Source organism: Mustela putorius, unplaced genomic scaffold, assembly GCF_011764305.1.
Source record: "Mustela putorius furo isolate JIRA1106 unplaced genomic scaffold, ASM1176430v1.1 tig00003869_pilon_pilon_pilon, whole genome shotgun sequence".
Lineage (NCBI taxonomy): Eukaryota > Metazoa > Chordata > Mammalia > Carnivora > Mustelidae > Mustela > Mustela putorius.
In genome coordinates, this window is record NW_025422021.1 from 10,920,530 (window position 1) to 10,940,281 (window position 19,752).

At 39.8% G+C, this 19,752-nt stretch overlaps 1 protein-coding gene across 1 annotated transcript; it reads right to left on the bottom strand.

The window, feature by feature from the left end:
* Nucleotides 1-567: 567 nt before the first annotated feature.
* LOC106003410 (glutamate-rich protein 2) lies at nt 568-10,351 on the bottom strand. Its single transcript, XM_013051831.1, has 4 exons — nt 9,777-10,351; nt 9,606-9,651; nt 834-882; nt 568-608 (listed from the first exon to the last, which is right to left on the bottom strand). The coding sequence occupies exons 1-4, from the start codon at nt 10,349-10,351 to the stop codon at nt 568-570; spliced, it is 711 nt and encodes a 236-aa protein (XP_012907285.1).
* Nucleotides 10,352-19,752: the final 9,401 nt, after the last annotated feature.

Sequence of the window (19,752 nt, forward strand, 5' to 3'; positions counted from 1 at the left end):
TTCCCCAGGAGGTAGGAGATGATCATATCAGGAAGGGTTTTGATGAATTATCAGAATTAGTGCCTTGAACAAAGCAGGTACTTAATATTTAGCTACTACACTGAAACTGGACTATGATTCTTTTTAACACTAGCCCCTTCAACTAATTGGGGTGATCAGTTTCCCTTATTTAGTAGTAACAATTCATCTCATAGTAAATAAAGAATCTTTAATTTTAAAGTAAATATTCATTTAAAGGGAAATTCTGAAAGAAATGAGAAAGTATCAAAAGGAAATAGGAATGAACAATTAAAGTAATATAAGTAAAATACAGACTACTTGGTATTTCAGCATTTAAAAAGTAGAAATGACTATTATGTATACCACTAAATTTTTATCAAAATTCATTTTTCATTTTAAATGTTCTTTTATCTAAGTAACAATTGCTTTCACTGAAGCAAAAGTTAAAGTGCTAATCCATGCATTTCTGGCCTTTCAAATTTAATTGGATGACAAATGATTGCATTATCTAGTTCTAATTGCTTAAAAGGCATGTGATAGATCAGCTGCACAACCAGAGACATCTTCTTACTCTGACATTGCTTCATTTGGTTCAATCATCACTTTTCCTGAAAGAGAAGAAAACCAACTCAGTATTTCATCTGTCATGATGTTCCTAACAGAAATTCCTGATCTGCAAATACATTTCAGCGTTTTTTAAATGACAAGCAACATAATAAAGGATTTAACTACTAAGACTTCAACTACATTCAGTCACTCCAGCAGACTATCTTCTTAATATTTAGGACCAAATGGTGATGAAACATGCTCTTTTTAAGTAATGAATCATTTACCCGTTGAGTCAAACACTAGCAATCTGCCATTCTGTTTATATTTTTGTACCTAAAATAGAAGCAAAAATAAAAACTAGCATTATTATTTTAGTTTGAGGTATTTGAAATAATTTATGCATAGCCTTTAAATAAACATTTCTTTATCTAGGCTAAAATATAATTTTATACTAAAGCCAATTTTTTAGAAACTATGTAAATTGGTAGTAAAAGAGATTTAAAACATCCTAAAAATAATTTATATAGTCGTATCTTACAGCATCTGTCTTGTCTAGATAATTCTTGCAGAAAAACCCCCAACTTCCTAAGTCTTTAAATACTATATAAATTTAGACTGTAAATAAAACAATGCAGGAGTCTATCGGAAGGATATTAAATATTTTGGCTTTTTTATATAGTAGTATCACTTCCATCCTAACTCTAAAACCTCATTCTTTTGGATTATGAAATTGGGTTGAAAAAAAAAAAAGTCTAGAGAAAGTAGCCCTTCCCCTTCTCCCCATTTCACATCAGAGCTTATGTAAAAAGAGCTGTAGGAATGCTTTTGCGTGTTAGAAAAGTGATGTATTAAATAAGCCTCTAATTCTGTGCTTCTGTTTTGCTTTTACATAATTTGGACTCTAGATCCAGATCCAAATACAATCAACAGCAGGTTAAGGATTCCCCTCCCTTTCCTATTGAGCTGACCCCAGAAATCATAAATTCATTTTGGCTCATCCTTCTAACACCACTTTTCTCCCCTACTTCAACAAAATAAAACAACATAAATCAAACTGCCACATTCCAGTTCATCTGTGTTATGAAAAACAGTGTATTTAAGCCAGAACAAGAAATTTTTTCATGGTATTTCAATATGAGATATTTTAAATAAAATATTTTTATTTCAATAAATACAGTTAGAAATGTTTTTTATTTTATCTAAAGATACATTTTATTTTATTTTAAGATTTTATTTATTTATTTGACAGAAACACAGAGAGAGCAGAAACATAAGCAGGGGGAGTAGGAGAGGGAATGCTGGCTTCCTGCTGGGCAGGGAGCCCTATGTGGGGCTCAATCCCAGGACTCTGGCATCAAGACCTGAGCGGAAGGCAGATGCTTAATGACTGAACCACCCAGGCACCCCCCAAAGAAACATTTTAAAATGCAACATGGGGGCTTAAGTGGGTAGGAGAAGAATCAATGAAACAAGATGGGATTGGGAGGGAGACAAACCATAAGTGACTCTTAATCTCGCAAAACAAACTGAGGGTTGCTGGGGGGAGGGGGGTTGGGAGAAGGGGGTGGGATTATGGACATTGGGGAGGGTATGTGCTTTGGTGAGAGCTGTGAAGTGTGTAAACCTGGTGATTCACAGACCTGTACCCCTGGGGATAAAAATATATGTTTATAAAAAATAAAAAATTAAAATAAAAAAAAATGCAATTCTTACCTTGTAAGTTCCCCTATGTATTTATTAATACTCATAAATTACAATATTTTCTTTGTGAATGTTTGCCTTTCTTAGGTTACCCTAAATAGATTTTCCTATAATTAGCCCTTTACATATTTGGGTAAATTTAATTTTAACTGTAAAGACAAAAATCAACTTTTAGTGGTTTTTGTTTTAAGTATGAGAGAGACCACACTTAAATTTTTCATAAATAACAATTCACTTGCCCTCTCCTTCACCAACACTTGCTGTCCCCATATCCCAAGCAAGACTTAAAAAATTGGTGATAGAGGCGCCTGGGTGGCTTAGTGGGTTAAAGCCTCTGCCTTCGGCTCAGGTCATGATCTCAGGGTCCTGGGATCGAGTCCCGCATTGGGCTCTCTGCTCAGCAGGGGGCCTGCTCTCCTCCCCACCCCCCCGCCCACCTGCCTCTCTGCCTACTTGTGATCTCTCTCTGTCAAATAAATAAATAAATAAATAAAATCTTAAAAAAAAATTGGTGATAATAGTACATACTAGGGATTTCTGGAATACAAAATTCAGGGCCAAAACCCAGGACAATAAAAGAGAAGCTCCTATTTTGTATTAAGTTTTTCTCTTTTTAAATCTCTCTCCCTCGTACCGATTTGCACTCTGGAATAAAGCATGGGTACATGAATTTTTGCCCCAGCCTTTGTTTTCTGGGAAATCCTGATCAAGCCAGACATTATATATGTTATTAATCTGATTATCCCTCTGAGAAATTCAGAGAGAGCTAAAGTCCATCATAAAAGTAAGGTATCTTTTCAGAAAAAACAGTTGCAGAAGACCAAGGGTGCCTGGGTGGCTCAGGCACTCTTGATTTTGGCTCAGGTCATGATCTCAGGGTTGCCTGATGTGGAGCCCAGTGGTGGCCAGCTCAGCATTCAGCACGGAATCTGCTTTCATATTCTCCCTCTCCCTCTGCTCTGCTCCCCAAACCCCACTGCAGCCCCACCCCAGGGACTCAAAGGAGCCCACTTTCCCTCTAAATAAATACTTAAAATCTTAAAAAAAAAAAAAAAGTTGCATTAGACCATACTCTAGGATAAATGCTTCTCTAGGGCAGTAGAGCTCAAAGGCTGAAACAATAAAGGCCCTAACAAAAGAAATCCAAGATGACCTGTTGTGAGAGGTACTTCCTAGATTTCCACAATCCTATGGTAACCCATATGTCTGAGTGGACATCCTCTTTATATTTATATTCTCTCCTTTCTAGCTCTAGGATCTTTATGAATTGCTACATTATACCTTTTACCTGGATGAAACGTCAGTACATATAATTCTCTCATTTTCACCTGGCAAAAGAAAAACCCAGGATGGGCAGATCCCAGCCCTTGATGGAAACTCAAGCTCTGCTAAGTCTGGATTTATCATTACCTAGGAAATGTCCATTTAATCTCCTTCCATAAAACTGAATTCTATGGGGTGGGGGGCAGTACAGTGTGACACTCGAGAGTTGGGGCTCTTTAGTGAAAGAGACTAGATTCATGGCCCAGTTCTACCACTTCCCATGTAAATTTCAGTAGGTTACTTAACTTCCTCAGGCTTACGTTCCTCCATCTGTAAAACAGGAATCACAATAGTGCCATCTTCACTGGATCATTGTAAGAATTAAATAGGATGATCTGGTAAAGTGTTTAGCATAGCACCTGGCATATAGGAGGGATGCTGTAGAAACAACGTATGTTTTATCTAAAGGAAAAGCTAGCAAGATGTCCTAGGGGGCTGGTTAAGATTGCTTAGGGAACCAAAAAGAAGGTTTTACTGTGATTGAGACAAGCAGACTAGCTCTGAAGACTTTTAATTAATTAATTAAAAAACCACATCTGCTCCAAAGTAATGATACTTGCTTAAAAAGATCATTGACTGCAGGGAAAAAACAGAGTAATTGAGAACAAAGGTAGAGTTAAAGCAGTGACTGGTAAGTTGAGCAGAATAAGGTCTAACCGTTGTATAAGTAATATATATTTTTCAAATAACTATCAGTATGCAAAAAATATCTCAGAAAGGAAATGCTTTCAGGAAAGAAACATAATAGTTGACTCTGAGTAGGAAAACCGGACGGCTGCAGGACTGGGGCAGGTGGAAGTTTTTTTACTTTATGTCCATTTGTATCTCTTGATATTTGAACAAAATACATTTATTATCTATTAAAAAACAAATACCATTTAAAATTTGCAACACTGTTTTTATCTCTGTTTATTCATCTCTTACAGGCTTGTAAGCTGTATGATGGTCTTGTGCTACTTTAATTCTTTTCTCCACCCAGTGGTCCCTATTCAAACTGGGGTCATGGTATCCAGAAAGAATGGCATAGAGATGCACACCTTGTATATTCATTACTATTGTATATGGTTAATGTTTACATCACTACATCCATTTAATCAGCCTTTGGAGTCTCTACCAAGTATACCTGCTGGTTTTTGGACACGACAGACTCTTCTGATGTATTTCAACAGTCCCAGTGGTAATGGGAACAACACAATTATGACAGTTCCTGATTTCCATGTCTATTTCATGTCCTGAAATTTAATGTCTACTTACAACAAATATTTGATGAGCACCTACCATGTACTTCAGCACAGATATGTCTTTGATAAGCTCTGGGGATACAAGAGAAACTCAGAATTTTATAGGGGAAACAAGTATTAACTTTCCATATACAGGATAGATCAAGCTCCAAAGCACTGTACTAAATGCTTCCCTCTAATATAATTTTCCATACTGCCCAAACAGGATCAGTCAAATCCCTTCTTTTGAGCTCATGAACTGGGGATGCCCAAGGAAACAGAACTGGAAAGACAAAGGAAGAGAGAGTCTAGTCAATAGAGCTGTCCCTGAACAACTCTGCAGTTCTAGAATACAGTTCTGAGGACTGTCCTCCAGGTTTGCTGTATTCCCACAGGTATGATTTCTACAAGTATCCCTAGAATATGATATTATTCTACCTGCTATGGGAAGCAAGAGTCAGGCTTCATAATGGAGGTGCTATTTATTTAGCCAAGTAGGCAGTCAACAGGAGGAGAAGAACAGCAGTGTCTTAAAAAACAGTAATAGATGGAGTCGGATATATATGTGGGAGCAAACCTGGAAAGTCATTAATTATCATGTGTAAGGAATGTGGGGTTTTAGCCAGTAGTCAATGGAAAGCAAACCAAGGCTCTGAAGAAGCCAATCATATGATTACATCTATCTTAGAAAAGAAAGTCTGTGGAGGGTAAACCTGAGAGAGAATGGGAGGTGGGGAAACCAGTTACAAGGCCAATGAAATAGTCTAGAGCAGGGACTGGAAAATTAAAGCTCATAAGCCAAATATGACTCATTGCCTACATTTAAAAAAAAAAGATTTTATTTATTTATTTGACAGAGAGAGAGTACAAGCAGGCAGAGCCACAGGCAGAGAGAGAGGGGAAGCAGCCCCCGCCCCCACCACCACCGCTGAGCAGGGGAGCTTGCCAACATGGGCTCTGTGAGGCTCAGTCCCAGGACTCTGAGATCATGCCCTGAGGCCAAAGGCAGACATTTAACCAACTGAGCCAACCAGGCGCCCTCATTGCCTACTTTAATAAGTGAAATTACGTTGGAATACAGACAATGTTTGTACATTGTCAAGGGCAGCTTTCAGGCTACAGTAGCAGAGTCGAATGGTTAGTTACAACAAAGACTGTCTGACCTACAAAGCCTAAAATACATGTTATCTGGCCCTTTATGGAAAAAATTTGCCAAACCCTACTCCAGGGGAAAAAGTGGTGTACAAAGCCAAGAAGGTACTTTTGGAACCAAAAGAGAGGTAAAACTGAGGATCACTAGACATAGAAGTGAGGGAGAAGAAAAGAAGTTGATGGTTCTCATGTGGATGACTAGGATGAGGACACCAGGGGAAGAACATTCTTGAGGGGTGGATAATGAGTTTGTTTGGGGGAAATTCTGGATGGGAGATGTCTGTAAGTCATCTGAAATCAAATGTTGTCCAGTTCTATTATAGAGAGTTAGAACTCAAGAGAAAAGATGATGTGTGGGATAGCTGTGAAAAAAATGTGAATGGATGGCATGGCCCATGTAGAATAAGACAAGGCCCAGGAGAGAATCCTGGGAAACAACATTTAAGAAGCAAGTGGAGTAAAAGAATCAGTCAAGGACATGCCCATAAGCAATATGTTGACGGATAACTACAGAGTGGTAGAATGATTATATCACCAGGATAGAAGTTTCTGGAGAGCACAGCCTGGTTCTTATTCATGAGTATGGGTCTCATATCATTTCAAAGGCACTCAGATATTGACTAAATGAATAAAACCACTGGAATGATATAAGTAATTTAATTGGCTGAGAATACTCTTATAATCAAAAAGAAAGGCCCACAGAATTGGGAGGGATGATTCTGAGAAAAGAGTTGGGGAAAAGCAGGTATAGATTTATTTTTATTATGAAAAAAATTCTGAATGACTAATATAGAAAAATGGGTAGTATTCATCAGAAGATAAATGTATACCATTAAATATTAAAAATGTACATGACAAAGTGATTTATAAAGGTGTAATTATGTGATTATATGTGTTTGAAAATATTGTTTATTTTGTAAATTAAAATGTACTTTGGGGGTCAGGGTAGGGGTCATTATGGGCTCATTTTTTTTTTTTTGAAGATTTTATTTATTTATGTGAGAGAGAACAAAAGAGAGTACAAGTGGAGGCGGGGTGCAGAAGGGCAGAAAGAGAAGGAGAAGCAGACTCGCCTCTGAGCAGGGAGCCCAACGTGGTGTTCTATTCCAGGACCCTGGGATCATGACCTGGGTGGAAGGCAGACATTTAACCCACTGAGCCACCAGGTGCCCCAATCATGGGCTCATTTCTAAAAGAAAAGGATTAGTTCTTGACTTCTTTGCTATGTTAGTCTGGACTCTTGGTTGCAAGTTACAGAAACCATACTCAAGTTAGCTTAGGAAAAAGAAGAAAAGGGTTGGCTCACAGAATCCAAGAGTTAAATACCCAAATTGTGCACAAGTTAGAACAGTGAATACAGCTGTATTCAAGGAGGAGCATGGGGGTTTTCCCTGTTCATCTCAGCTTCTCCCTGCAGGTGGACCTCATGCTTCTCTCACTGCAGACAGATTTTCTACACATGGTAGAAAACAAGACTTTTATGTGATATAGTTGTAGCCTTTTGGAAAAATTGACTCTCTCAATAAAAACACCAGTCAAAGGCCCAATTAGTTCAGCTAGGTTTTTTTGTTTTTTGTTTTTGGCAACAAAGAACAGAAAAACCCACATACCACATAAATTGGTGCTCAATACATATTTGTTGAATAGGAAGGAAGAAAGCAAGAAAGCAAAATAAAGTATTAAACTAGATCTTTGCTATCCAATATGGTAGCCCCTAGACATAGGTGGCTGTGATGGGTTCAATTTAAGATATACACACCAGATTATAAGGACTTAGTTCTTAAAAAAGAACAGAAAAATCTCATTCCCTTACTCCTCTAGCTAAATGTTCACTAACCAGTAGTCAATAGGCCACATAGGTTTTATTTAGATTTTCTAGGTTTCATAAAATGAATTAGAGCATTCAAAATTTAGGATTCACAAAATTTTCATTTTAGGTTTCTCTTGGAATACTGGAAGATACGTTCATGTTCCTCTATCCCTTTTGTACAATTATTTTATCCTTTTGGGCTATTTATTTTTAAAAGTCACCTAGTATTCTAATAGACAAAGGATGAATTAAGAAATAGCCACATGCTCAGGTCCTGCAACTGTGATGAGAGAGCTGATTAAGCACCATCCTCCATCCTAGGGGAGCCAACTGTGAACACAATAGGATTCGGGGGCAATCTTCATTGCATAGTCTTGAACGTGTATAAAAATGGTTTCAATGATCTTCTACCATTTTCATTCTTTAAAGATTTTTATTTATTTATTTGACAGACAGAGATCTACAAGTAGGCAGAGAGGCAGGGAGAGAGAGAGGAGGAAGCAGGCTCCCCGCTGAGCAGAGAGCCGGATGCGGGGCTCGATCCCAGAACCCTGGGATCACGACCTGAGCCGAAGGCAGAGGCTTTAACCCACTGAGCCACCCAGGCGCCCCCTACCATTTTCATTCTTATATAAAAGTGATGACATGGGGCACCTGGGTACCTCAGTCGTTAAGTATCTGCCTTAGGCTAAAAGTCCTGGGATGGAGCCCTGTATCAGGCTCTCTGTTCAGTGGGAAGCCTGCTTCTCCCTCTCCCACTCCCCCTGCTTGTGATCCCTCTCTATCAAATAATAAATAAAATCTGTAAAAATAAACAAAAGTGATGACATATAAATTTTAGATATTTCCTTTACAGTATAATGTAGAGCTGGAAGCCCAGACTCCAGAGCCAGACTATCTACGTCCAAACCTCAGCAAATTATTGTGGACTTGAGCCAGTTCCTTAATCTATTTTTCACTTTCCTCAACTGTAAAATGAGGACAAAATACTACCCACTTCATAGTTATTGTGAAGATTAATATAAATATCTAATAATAAATAACAGCACCTATCTTCTACTACAATTATAATTAGAAGGAAACAATTCAAAAGACATTTTTAGTGCCTTTTTCAGGTTTATTTTTAAAAAGCCACTTCCAGGGGTCTCTTGGGGTAAAAACAAACTGGCCCAATTCACCTATGCCCTCTGGGAAGGAAAATGATAAATTTATAATTTTGCCCTGTGCTAATTTAAGTGCCACAACAGCGCAGTGCAGCACAGTTTGAGTAATCAAAGGCCACACATCTTGATTTTGGAAATCTCAAGTCAATTTTGTCACCTCACAGAAGGCTGAAGACCGGACCTTGGAAGTGACTGATCCACTGTTAGCCCCTCATTTTACAGAATATAAAAGCACGGCCCGGGGAGGTTCAATGGTTTACCTAAATTCCACAAGAATTTTTTATTTATGGTCGTGCAAGTTAAGTCTAGCAAGTAATGACATCTTTACAGTCAGTGAATGCTGGCTCCTACTGGTCATTAAGCTGTTTCCCCAAAAATGTAAGAAGAAAAAAACAGATAAAACGGGAAAAAAGTTGTTTTTTAAAAAAGGAGGTGGGGACTTGGGGGGTAAGGATGGAGCGAAGTAGCTGGAAGCTCTGAGATGCAACAAGGCTATTTTCACAGTTCGGGGGGTGGGGGGGAGCAGTTTGCGCTCGCGAATTGGCTGGTCCGAGAATGGTGGTCAGAAATGCCCAGTTACCACTCACACCCATGTACACACAAAGACTACCCCCCTTCCCGAGTGCCTGACTACAGCCAAAGGAGGAAGCCAAGTCCCAGGTGCACCAGCAGCGGCGCCGAGCCTACCTGCTCGCGCGCCGCCTCGGCAGCCGTGGAGCTCCGGAGCGCGAACCTGGAGAGGGCAGAGAAGTTTGCGCGTTCAGGCGCGCGGCCTGGGGGAGTCCGAGGCCAGGGCTGGGTCTGTCCGCACGCGAAGCTGGGGAGAGGGCGACCCTCCGTCGCCGCAGTGCCTCTTACCCGCTCGTGGTCCTCTCACACCGCCGGTCCGCAGGGCAGACACCGAAGGCCAGCCCAGCTCGCGGGTCGCGCGAAGTTCGGTGCCGGGAGCCGGAGACACAGCGTCGCCATGGAGACGAGACTGCCGGCTGCTGGAGCCGGGGGAGCAGCGGAGCGCAGAGGCGGAAGGAGCGCTCGGGCGGGGGCGGGGCAAGCTGGGAGCGCAGCTGAGGGGCGGGGAGGAGGCGGGACGCGCCAGGGTAGCGCGGGAGGGCGCGACACCGGAGAAGCCTGGCGGGACGAGCCTCCCGCTGGCCGGCCGGGCTAGCCTGACCAGGCGGTGCAAGCCCGGAACGGGGCAGAGGGGGTGGGGCGGGGCGAGCCTGGGGCGGGGCTGAGGGGCAGGGCGGGGGCGGGGCGGGGGCGGAGCAAGCTCGGGGAATCACGAAGGGGGCGGGGCGAGAAACCCGGGTTTGGGGGAGCCCAGCTGTTCCGCCACGCTGCGCATCAGGTGTACAAAATCTCGGACACACGTCCGCACTTGCACACGTTACTTTGAGAAATGAAGAAAGGAGAGGGATTGGAATGTCGTCCATACCTGATCCTTTTCTTGTCAGGGAGAGGGAAAAAGCGGGGGGTGACCTCGTTCCTGTTTTAAACTTGTGAAGTAAAAGAAGTCTTGAGTTGGGAGAGAGGTTTATCCCTAGATGTGGATGAACAAATGTCGCTTGCAGGACTTGGTCCCCAACTTGAGGTCGCCCCAAGAAAATTAAGAATTTCCTGGGGGTCTTGGACCCTCCTCTTCCACCAGCGGGGGGGCGCAAGTCCTAGGATGTGAAATTGACCTCAGCCAATGAGAGGTTTTACGCCCTAAATAACTGTTTGGGTCACAAAAGGGGGTGGGGGAGCACTTCTATTAGAAAATTCTAATTGTCCCTCAAGGTTGGCTTCTAGGAAAGAATTGTCTGCTTTTCTCCACTTGGGATGGGGAGGTCCCTAGGGTCCATTTGTTGCTAAGCAATAGGTTTTAAAGGATGCCCATTTGTTGGAATCAAATCTGGATTCGAATATCACTAAGTAGCCACATGATCTGAGGTATTTAGCTATTAGCTAATATAGCTATTTAGCTATTTAGCCTCTGGGGTTAGGTACCTTTTTGGGAATACGTACTTTGGTAGATTGTGTGCTTCAAATAACAAAGTATATAAAGCTCTGACATATAGAAGATGTTTCAAAAAATGGTAAATTTTATCATCATCCTCATCAAAATTGAACAGCTTGGACCATTCCAGGATCCAAGTATATAGAGACTTAGTTATCTTTAAATTATCTTAATCATCTGTCCATGTTCACTCAATCTCCTTGGATTCCTGGATGAAGGGAAGGAGGCAAAGGAAAAAAAAAGCCAGAATGGAAAATTTTTAAAGATTTCTTTTAAAAAAAAAACGATTTTATTTATTTGATAGACAGATATTATAAGTAGTCAGAGAGGCAGGCAGAGAGAAAGGAGGAAGCAGGTTCCCCGCTGAGCAGAGAGCCTGATGTGGGGCTCCATCCCAGGACCCTGAGACCATGACCTGAGCCGAAGGCAGAGGCCTTAACACACTGAGCCACCCAGGCCCCCCCAGAATGGAAATTTTTAAAGAGCTCAATGAGTTACTGACAAATACATACCCAGTTTGATAAAGACATAGAAAACTACTATCTCCACTATTACAGGAACACCATTACATCACTGATGTATTAAGTTTGAAGCCTTTTTGTTCAAGCAAGACAAAGGGAAATTGATTATATTTTTCTATCAATACCCTTAAAACATTAGTTTTGATGAATTTGCTTAGTACTGATAAATGAGTAATGTCTGACTGGCTATCCCCATTATCCTACTTCACAGAGAAGTAAAGAAACCTCATATTTAACTGATCAAACTTCCTCTTCCTACCCCTCTTTCCCCCAACAGAAGAGCTCAAGCCCATTTATAGAATGCAGTGTTTTCATTATTTATTGTTTCTGAAAGAAGGGGCATAAATGGTTTAACGACCTTGAAGAATAAATGTATTATCTCTTAAATGATTACTTAAGGGGTGCCTGGGTGGCTCAGTCATTAAGCATCTGCCTTTGGCTCACATCATGAGTGCAGGGTCCTGGGATGGAACCAGCATCGGCTGCTCAGCGGGAAGCCTGCTTCTCCTTCTCCCACTCCCCCATGCTTGTGTTCTCTCTCTCACTGTGTCTCTGTCAAATAGATAAATAAAAACCTTTAATAAATAAATAAATACATTATGTGGAGGACGGGCTAGACAGATCTGGCCTTCCACCTTGGGCCTCAGGGTCTTCAAGTACAAAATGCAGGATAATAACACTATTCACTCTGGTAACTTAGAACATGAAATGAGAGAGAATAAGCCTCTGATAGAGCATGGCACATGGCAATTGATCAATAGCACTTAGCTATTACTACTTACACTATAATATTATGTATATGAATAAAAGTACCTATTTCCAGGATAGCTGTAAGGATTAAAGATCATTTAGATAAAGTGCCTATTTGAACCCACGATGGTTATTTTGTTTCTCTCTGATGAAAAAATATCACATTTCATCTTTGCATAACTTTAGAAATAACTCACCTCCCTCTATAACCTCTGTGCAGAAGTAAGTTATCACTGGTGTAATACTCAGCAGTAGAGTATAGTTTAGTTCTGGCTCCTGCATTCAGGCCACTGAATAAATTGCTCAAAGTATCTATATAGTAAGGATTTGTTCTGACAAAGCGAAGGAACAAAGTCAAACACCCATCCAAATACTGAATCACCCCATAACAACTATCTCTTATTACACTCTATGTTTTTCACTTATTTTTTTTTACATTCCATGTTTTTTAATGGATAAATTTTTATTACAGATCTGAATGTTAGCAGAACATCATAAAATGTTCAACATTTGATGTTTTTCTGATTACAAAAGTAATACATGTTCATGATAGAAAATTTGCAACATAGAAGCACAAAGAAAAAAATAAAAACCACTTCAGTCAGTCATTTTTTTCCTTCTAGCCATTTCATGTGCATATATTTGTAAAGTTTGTATTGTGCACACGTTGTTAGCATTTCTCTTTGCTTATCATTCTCTCCAATTTCTTAACATTTCCCTGATATCTTTAAAAAGTCTTCAATTGGGGCACCTGGGTGGCTCAGTTGGTTAAGCAAGTGCCTTAGGCTCAGGTCATGTTCCCAGGGGCCTGGGATCAAGCCCACATCGGGCTCCCTGCTCAGTGGAGAGCCTGCTTCTCCCTTTCCCTCTCCCTCTGCCTGCTGCTCTGCCTACCTGTTCTATCTCTCTGTCAAGTTAAAAAAAAAGTCTTAAAAAGTCTTCAAAACGTTTTTTAATGGCCATGTAATGTTATATAATACATATAAGCCATAATTTATTCATAATTTATTCAATCAGTTCCCAATGTGGAAATTCCCAACTTTTCTCTGGTAATTCTTTAAAAACATTTATTGAGTGCTTGCTATATACTAGGCACTGTGCTAGGCATAAAACTCAAGTAATGGATAGTAACTATAAAAAGAAGGTTTTGATGAAAATCTTTGTAAATAAATCTTTGATAGCGTCTTTCATTCTTAAACTAAATTCCTAGGGCGATGAAAACAGAACTTCAAAAAGCATTTTCCCAGCTTCAAAGGCAGACTTAAGAAATAAAATTCTGAACTGTAAAATATTAACTTTTTGGAAAATTACCAAAAATAGAATTAATATTTATTTTGTGCCAAGTGTGAACTTACTCAGAAGATGCTTCCTTGTTAGTGACTGTGAAACATCAAGGGTATTTGAAGTGTATTGACTTTGGCTTCTACCTCTAATTCTTTCCAGGATTTGCAGGTTTTCACAATAGTGTGAGATTGTTTGAAGTATATGCAAAGTGCCCTATTTCCTCCTTTCACTGTTAAAATGTTAACTATTTTATTTCCAGCTTTCCTCTTGTAAACACAGGGCTTTTTTTTTTTTTTTTAAACATCTGTTTCATTTACTTTCCCGTGTGAAACATTTTGTATCTTCACATTTTTTAACCTGAAAGCAGATTTCTTTCTTCTAAACCCAAGTTACAGGATATACTATATTGTATGCAAAAGACACTGAATTTAACACATCCTTTAGTTAATTTTGGTCAAGAAGCATCATGTAAATTAACCAATGTATTTAGGGGATTTCATAATAGAGATTAAAAGCGATAACCACTCCCCAACACACACACCTACACACCACTTCCTGATCTTTAACAATTGCAATGTTTATCTAAAGGTGGATCTATATGAAATAACCACTTGTGGATTAAACACAGTCAAATTATGACTTTTTATGGTTCCATCTATGTAAGTATTTCATTCACCGGTTTATAATTTTTCAACTCTCTCCAAATATTGAACTTCCTGATTGTCATACTGAGAATATCCTTTATCATTGCTCAAGGATTATGTTTATTCGACATTCACAAATATTGGAATCTAGTCCGGAGAGGGCCATAAAATGTTTGTCTATTATTGCAAAGACAGTAGAGGGAGCCTGGAGCCAAAACATTATTTTAAGCCTCACATTAGTGATGATGGTCTTCCAATTCTTGACGTGTGGATGAATTTAAATACTAGTATATATGTGAAAAAGCAATCTTTAAAAAAAAAGTTGTAGTTAAATATTCACTTTTTTTTTTCCAGATTTTATTTATTTGGCAGAGAGAGAGATAGCAAGAGCAGGTACACAAGCAGAGGGAAGTGGAAGAGGGAGAAGCAGGCTTCCCATGGAGCAGAGAGCCTGATGCAGGGCTCAATCACAGGACGCGGGGATCATGACCTGAGCTGAAGGCAGACGCTTAATGACTGAGCCACCCAGGTGCCCCTTAAATAATGCAGGGCTTGATCCCAAAACCCCGAAATCATGACCTGAGCCAAAGGCAGAGACTTAACCCACTGAGCCACCCAGGCGCCCCTAAATAATTACTTTAAAAGATGGGTAGGGTAAGGTTGGCTGCCAGTTCGGGCTAGACCGCATCAGGGTTCACATTGGGACCACCCTGAATTCAATTGCTTTCTGCTCTTCTCCGCATGATGCTGGAGCCTGCACGTGCCACGATGACATATCTGGGCTCCACAGTTTTCCCCTTTCACTCCGCAATTAGATCACCCATTTCTGTGAGGATTCTATCATGATTATTTCATTGGAACCTCAAAATACATTAGCATCTCCAGTGGTAGGTCTTAATTTAAAGTAACTATAGTTTAGCAGATCACTTCCTCCAGACATGTAAGGAGGCACTTTGATCCTGTCCTCAATCGTACCCTTCTAGAAAAAAAAGTTTCTAATTGCCAATCATTTTGCAGAATGGGAAATTTCATTAACATTAATTAAAAATGTTGTCTCTTGGGGCGCCTGGATGGCACAGCCGCTAAGTGTCTGCCTTCGGCTCAGGTCATGATCCCAGGGTCCTGAGATCAAGCCCCACATCTGGCTCCCTGTTCTGCGGAGAGTCTGCTGCTTCCTCTCCCTCTCCCCCTGCTTGTGTTCCCTCTCTCACTGTGTCTCTCTCTGTCAAATAAATTAAAAAAAAAAAATGTTGTCTCTTGCTGATCTCTCCTCAACCATCTTCATCCTCTGCCCAATCTTTTTTTTTTTTTAAAGATTTTAAAAATTTATTTGAGAGAGAGCATGCATGAGGGAAGCACATGGGGGAGGGGGAGGAGCAGAGGGAGAGGAACAAGCAGACTCTTCTTTGAGCACAGAGCTTGATATGGGGCCTGATCTCAGGACCCTGAGATCATGACCTGAGCCGAAATCAAGAGTCAGATGCTCAACCAACTGAGCCACCCAAATGCCTCATGTCTGTCCAGTCTTTTGCTAATTCCCTTCACCATGGTGTTATAAAGGAGTCCCCAAGGTAATTGGTGGTGTCACCACTATTCACTGTAGAAAGTCCCTGAGGTAATGTGAATCCCTAAATATAGAGATAAGATGGAGAAGAACTTCTGTATTCTAAAACCTAACAGGAATCCACAGAACATAGTTAGAATCAATTTGCTATGGGAGGGTTTCCTAAACAGGTGTTAAGGGGAAATTCTTCTGCCACGCTAATAACATACAAAATAAAAAGCCTTTCGCTGGGGGAAACTAGTCTGTTAAACTGTTAAACAGGTTTTGTTTGTTTGTTTGTTTTGCTTAACATAGGACATCTCTAGGCTTTAATATGCTAAGGTACTTTGTCAGTCTTTCAGAGGGAGATTTTAAATGTGCAGCCTTTCTCAAATTTATTTGACCAGGGAATTTCACATCTTTTCTTAGCATCATTTGGGAACTCTTGGAACACCAGACACTTCCTCTGTGACTTGAGGATAGCTCCAAGTGAGAAAAATCCCCTGTCCCTTCCCAAATTTCTTATTTTTCTAAGTAAACTTTTTGCCAAACATGAGGCTTGAACTCACAGCCCCGAGATCAAAAGTCACATACTCTACCAACTGAGCCAATCAGGCACCCCTTATCCCTCTGCAATTTAATCATGAATCAGCTAACCTAAAATTGTAATGGAAAAAGCAAACAAATCTGCAAATTTTAGCCAACTATATACTGAAATGAAGAGTGATACTGTAAAAACTAAATACAAATACGATTTTTCATGAAAGCTAGTAAAGCAAATGTTGGAAAAATCCCTTTAGATTATAACCTTCTACTGTTTTTTCTTAATTACATTTTTCCCCCCTTCAGTTAACAAGCTTAAGTCAAATAGCTTAAAACAGAATGAGCCAAAACCCAAAACACTTGACTCTTAACAGTGTCCTCTTTCTCTCAGATTCTCTTTGCACATCAGTCTTTGCTCAGCATGCTGCTGAAAATTCTCCTGGAAATGGGGTCAGATTCAATGGGGGTGCCTTCCTGGTTCTTGTCTTACTAGAGCTCTCTGCTATGTCTGTCACAGCTACTTCTCACCCTTTTTTGAAATACTAGTATTCTAGCTTTCACACACCTCTTATTCCCAGTTCTCCTTATTCATGGGCTGCTTTATAGTGCTTTCTGCCTCTGCCTACCCTCCACAATCTTGGTGTGCCCCCCACAATCCCTCCCCATGCCAGGCTGCACAGGTTCTCTATGGATTTCATCTACCCACATGTGGACTAGTTCCTTTATCACCTACATGCTGACTAATGGTAAACCTTCCACTGAGCTCCAAGCTCATATATTCTACCTACGCACTTTGACGTACCTTAAGCACCTCAGATATCGGTACCTGTCTAAAACCGAACTTACCAACTTTCCCTCTGCCCTAAATGTCTCATGTCTCTAAGTTGTTTTGTTTTGTTTTGTTTTAGGATTTTATTTGTTTATATGACAGACAGAGATCACAAGTAGGCAGAGAGGCAGGCAGAGAGAGACGGGGAAGCATGCTCTCTGCTCAGCAGGGATGTGGGCCTCAATCCTAGGACCCCGAGATCATGACCTGAGCTGAAGGCAGAGGCTTAACCCACTGAGCCACCCAGGTGCCTCTGTCTCTGAGTTTTTATGACTTTCATGTCATTAAATCCAAAAGACTGTTTTCCTCTCTTCTTATTTGACCCGTCAGCCATATTTGATACCATTGACAGGCCCTCATTCACAAAACACTCCTTGGTTTCTGCGGGTCTTTTGCCTGTCGCTGTGGCACAATATGTTCCTGATTTTTCTCTCCATCTTTTTGGCTACCACTTTTGAGGGCGGCATCTATTGTTTCTTTGCCTTTTATTTAAATATTGGAGTTTCTCAAGACTCTTTCCTGGACTCCTGCATTGGTGGTCTACTGCCACACAGCAAACCACCTCAAAACTATATAAAAAACTAGTGATGTACTGTATGTTAATTGAACATAATAATAAAATTTAAAAATCATAAAAAAAAGAAATAGGGTATTTTGAAATGCTGAAATGTTTTTAGCCATGAGATGAGACCTTGCGGAGGGGGACGGTGGGTATAAGGCCAATGAAGGCAGTCTTTGTGGAAAGACCCGGCTTCCTTCACCCCCAGGCTGTCAAAAGGGTATTCTTGGGAAAGAGTCCACAGAAGATTGGTGAAAAACAATGAAGGCTCAAATTGGCTTTTTAAAAGTATTTAAACATTAGCAAATCTTTTTAGCTATTCTCAGTATTCATCCTTAGGGCCAAGTCATTAGCTAGAAGGAAAGAATTTTGAACAGCAAATCACTGTAAATTAATAACATGGATTCTTTTCAGTGTGAATGGCAGGATTCCTGGGACTACTGAGTTTTAAAAGACACTTTAGATAAAAGCCACAGATAAAGCTTTCATGTGATTTCTTTCAGATTGGCTGTACATTATTAAATAACGTAGTTAGTACCCACTTTATTAAATCATATAATGAAATATTTATTTCAGTTACAATTAATCGTCACCTTATAAAATGTTAAATATGTCTATCTTCTATTAAAAAATGGTTGCTAGCTTCAAATTAGTTTGTTTTTTCATCTGGCTATAGATTATTTCATTAAATACATAGGAAAATGCGATTATGATGTCTAAAACTGATGGAGTTCTTTCTAATTTTTACTTGAAAACTACTCTCAAAAGCAGAAGGGTAGAGATCAATATGTGGTCATAAACATAAATGCTAAAATAAGTACATAAATAAACAATAATAGGACTAGTCAACAATGGCATTTAGAAGTAATTAATCAGACTAATTAAACAAATATGTTTGAGAAAAGCAACAATATTTTAACAATTTCCTTCTTGTCCTTGGATATAGCTATTTATTTTATCTCTTTTGAAACTTTATATTTACATTTTATAGGCTATGTAGTCATAGATCTTAAGATATGCAAATGTAAGATATTTTAAAAGAACATACATACAGTAGCATTAATTAAACAGGTATACCCTATATTTAATAAAAAATAAGAACAACATGCTTTTTTTCTGTCTTATAAGTAGGTTATTTTGAATCTCTGTTTCCTTTTCTGATAATATTTCTCTGAACTGACTACAGTCTTTAAGACATCGTTGTTGGTTTTTTTTTCTTTTATGTAGTGGTTAAACTAAATACAGTCAAATGTAAATCCATGTTGACTACTAGTATCGAGTCTGCCTTATAGAAATTTATAGACTGAAAAGAGTTTACCAGGTTTTACATTTGCACTCTCTGCTGAATATGCAGATAGATGAGCAAAGTCTAGTTTTTATTTGAGCAAGATATCAACAATCTTTTGTCTTTTGTCTTCTGTAGTTTTATTAAAATCTTCATAGAAACCAAGAAAATCCTTTGAGACTCCATTTTTCAAATTAAAATACCTAAGTAGGGGGTGGGAGATTGAGTGAGCCTGGTGGTGGGTATTGTGGAGCGCACATGCTGCATGGAACACTGGGTGTGGTACATAAGCGGTGAATTATGGTACACTGGAAAGAAATTAAAAAATAAAAAAATTTTTAAAAAATACCTAAGTGGGGGGGTGAACATTTTTTGTTGTTGCTGGAATCCAATGCATTTTTTAGTATATTATAGAAAGTGCAATCACAGGTATGATCCAACAGAATGAGCTCTACACTGTAGAGCTGTTCTGGGCTGAACAACCTCCCCCCCAAAAGTCATGTCCTTCTGAAACCTCTCAGTGTGACCTTATTTGAAAATAGGGTCTTTGCAGATATAATCAAGTTAAGATAAAGTCGTACTGGATTAGCATGCCCTGAATCTAACATGACAGGTGTCCTTTAAGGAGAGGGAAATTTGGACACAGGAGGAAAACGGCCACAGGAAGATGAAGGCAGAAACCAGACTGATGAAGCTACAAGTCAAGGAATGGCGAGGGTTGCCAGGAGCCACCGGAAACTGACGCGGGCCAGAGCAGATTCCTCCCTAGAACCGCAGAGGGAGCACAGCCCTGCTGACCCATTGATTTCAGACCTCCAGTCTCCAGAACTGAGAGGGACTAACATTTTTTTTGTTGTTGTTTGAAGCCACCTGGGGT

Excerpts from the sequence above, each read along its gene's own strand:
- LOC106003410 (XM_013051831.1), bottom strand. The coding sequence starts at position 10,351 with ATGGACGACATTCCAATCCCTCTCCTTTCTTCATTTCTCAAAGTAACG. Across the intron at positions 9,652-9,776 it reads TGTGAGAGGACCACGAGCGG|GTTCGCGCTCCGGAGCTCCA; the intron begins GTAAGAGGCACT and ends TGCCCTCTCCAG. Across the intron at positions 609-833 it reads GCTAGTGTTTGACTCAACGG|GAAAAGTGATGATTGAACCA; the intron begins GTAAATGATTCA and ends CTTCTCTTTCAG.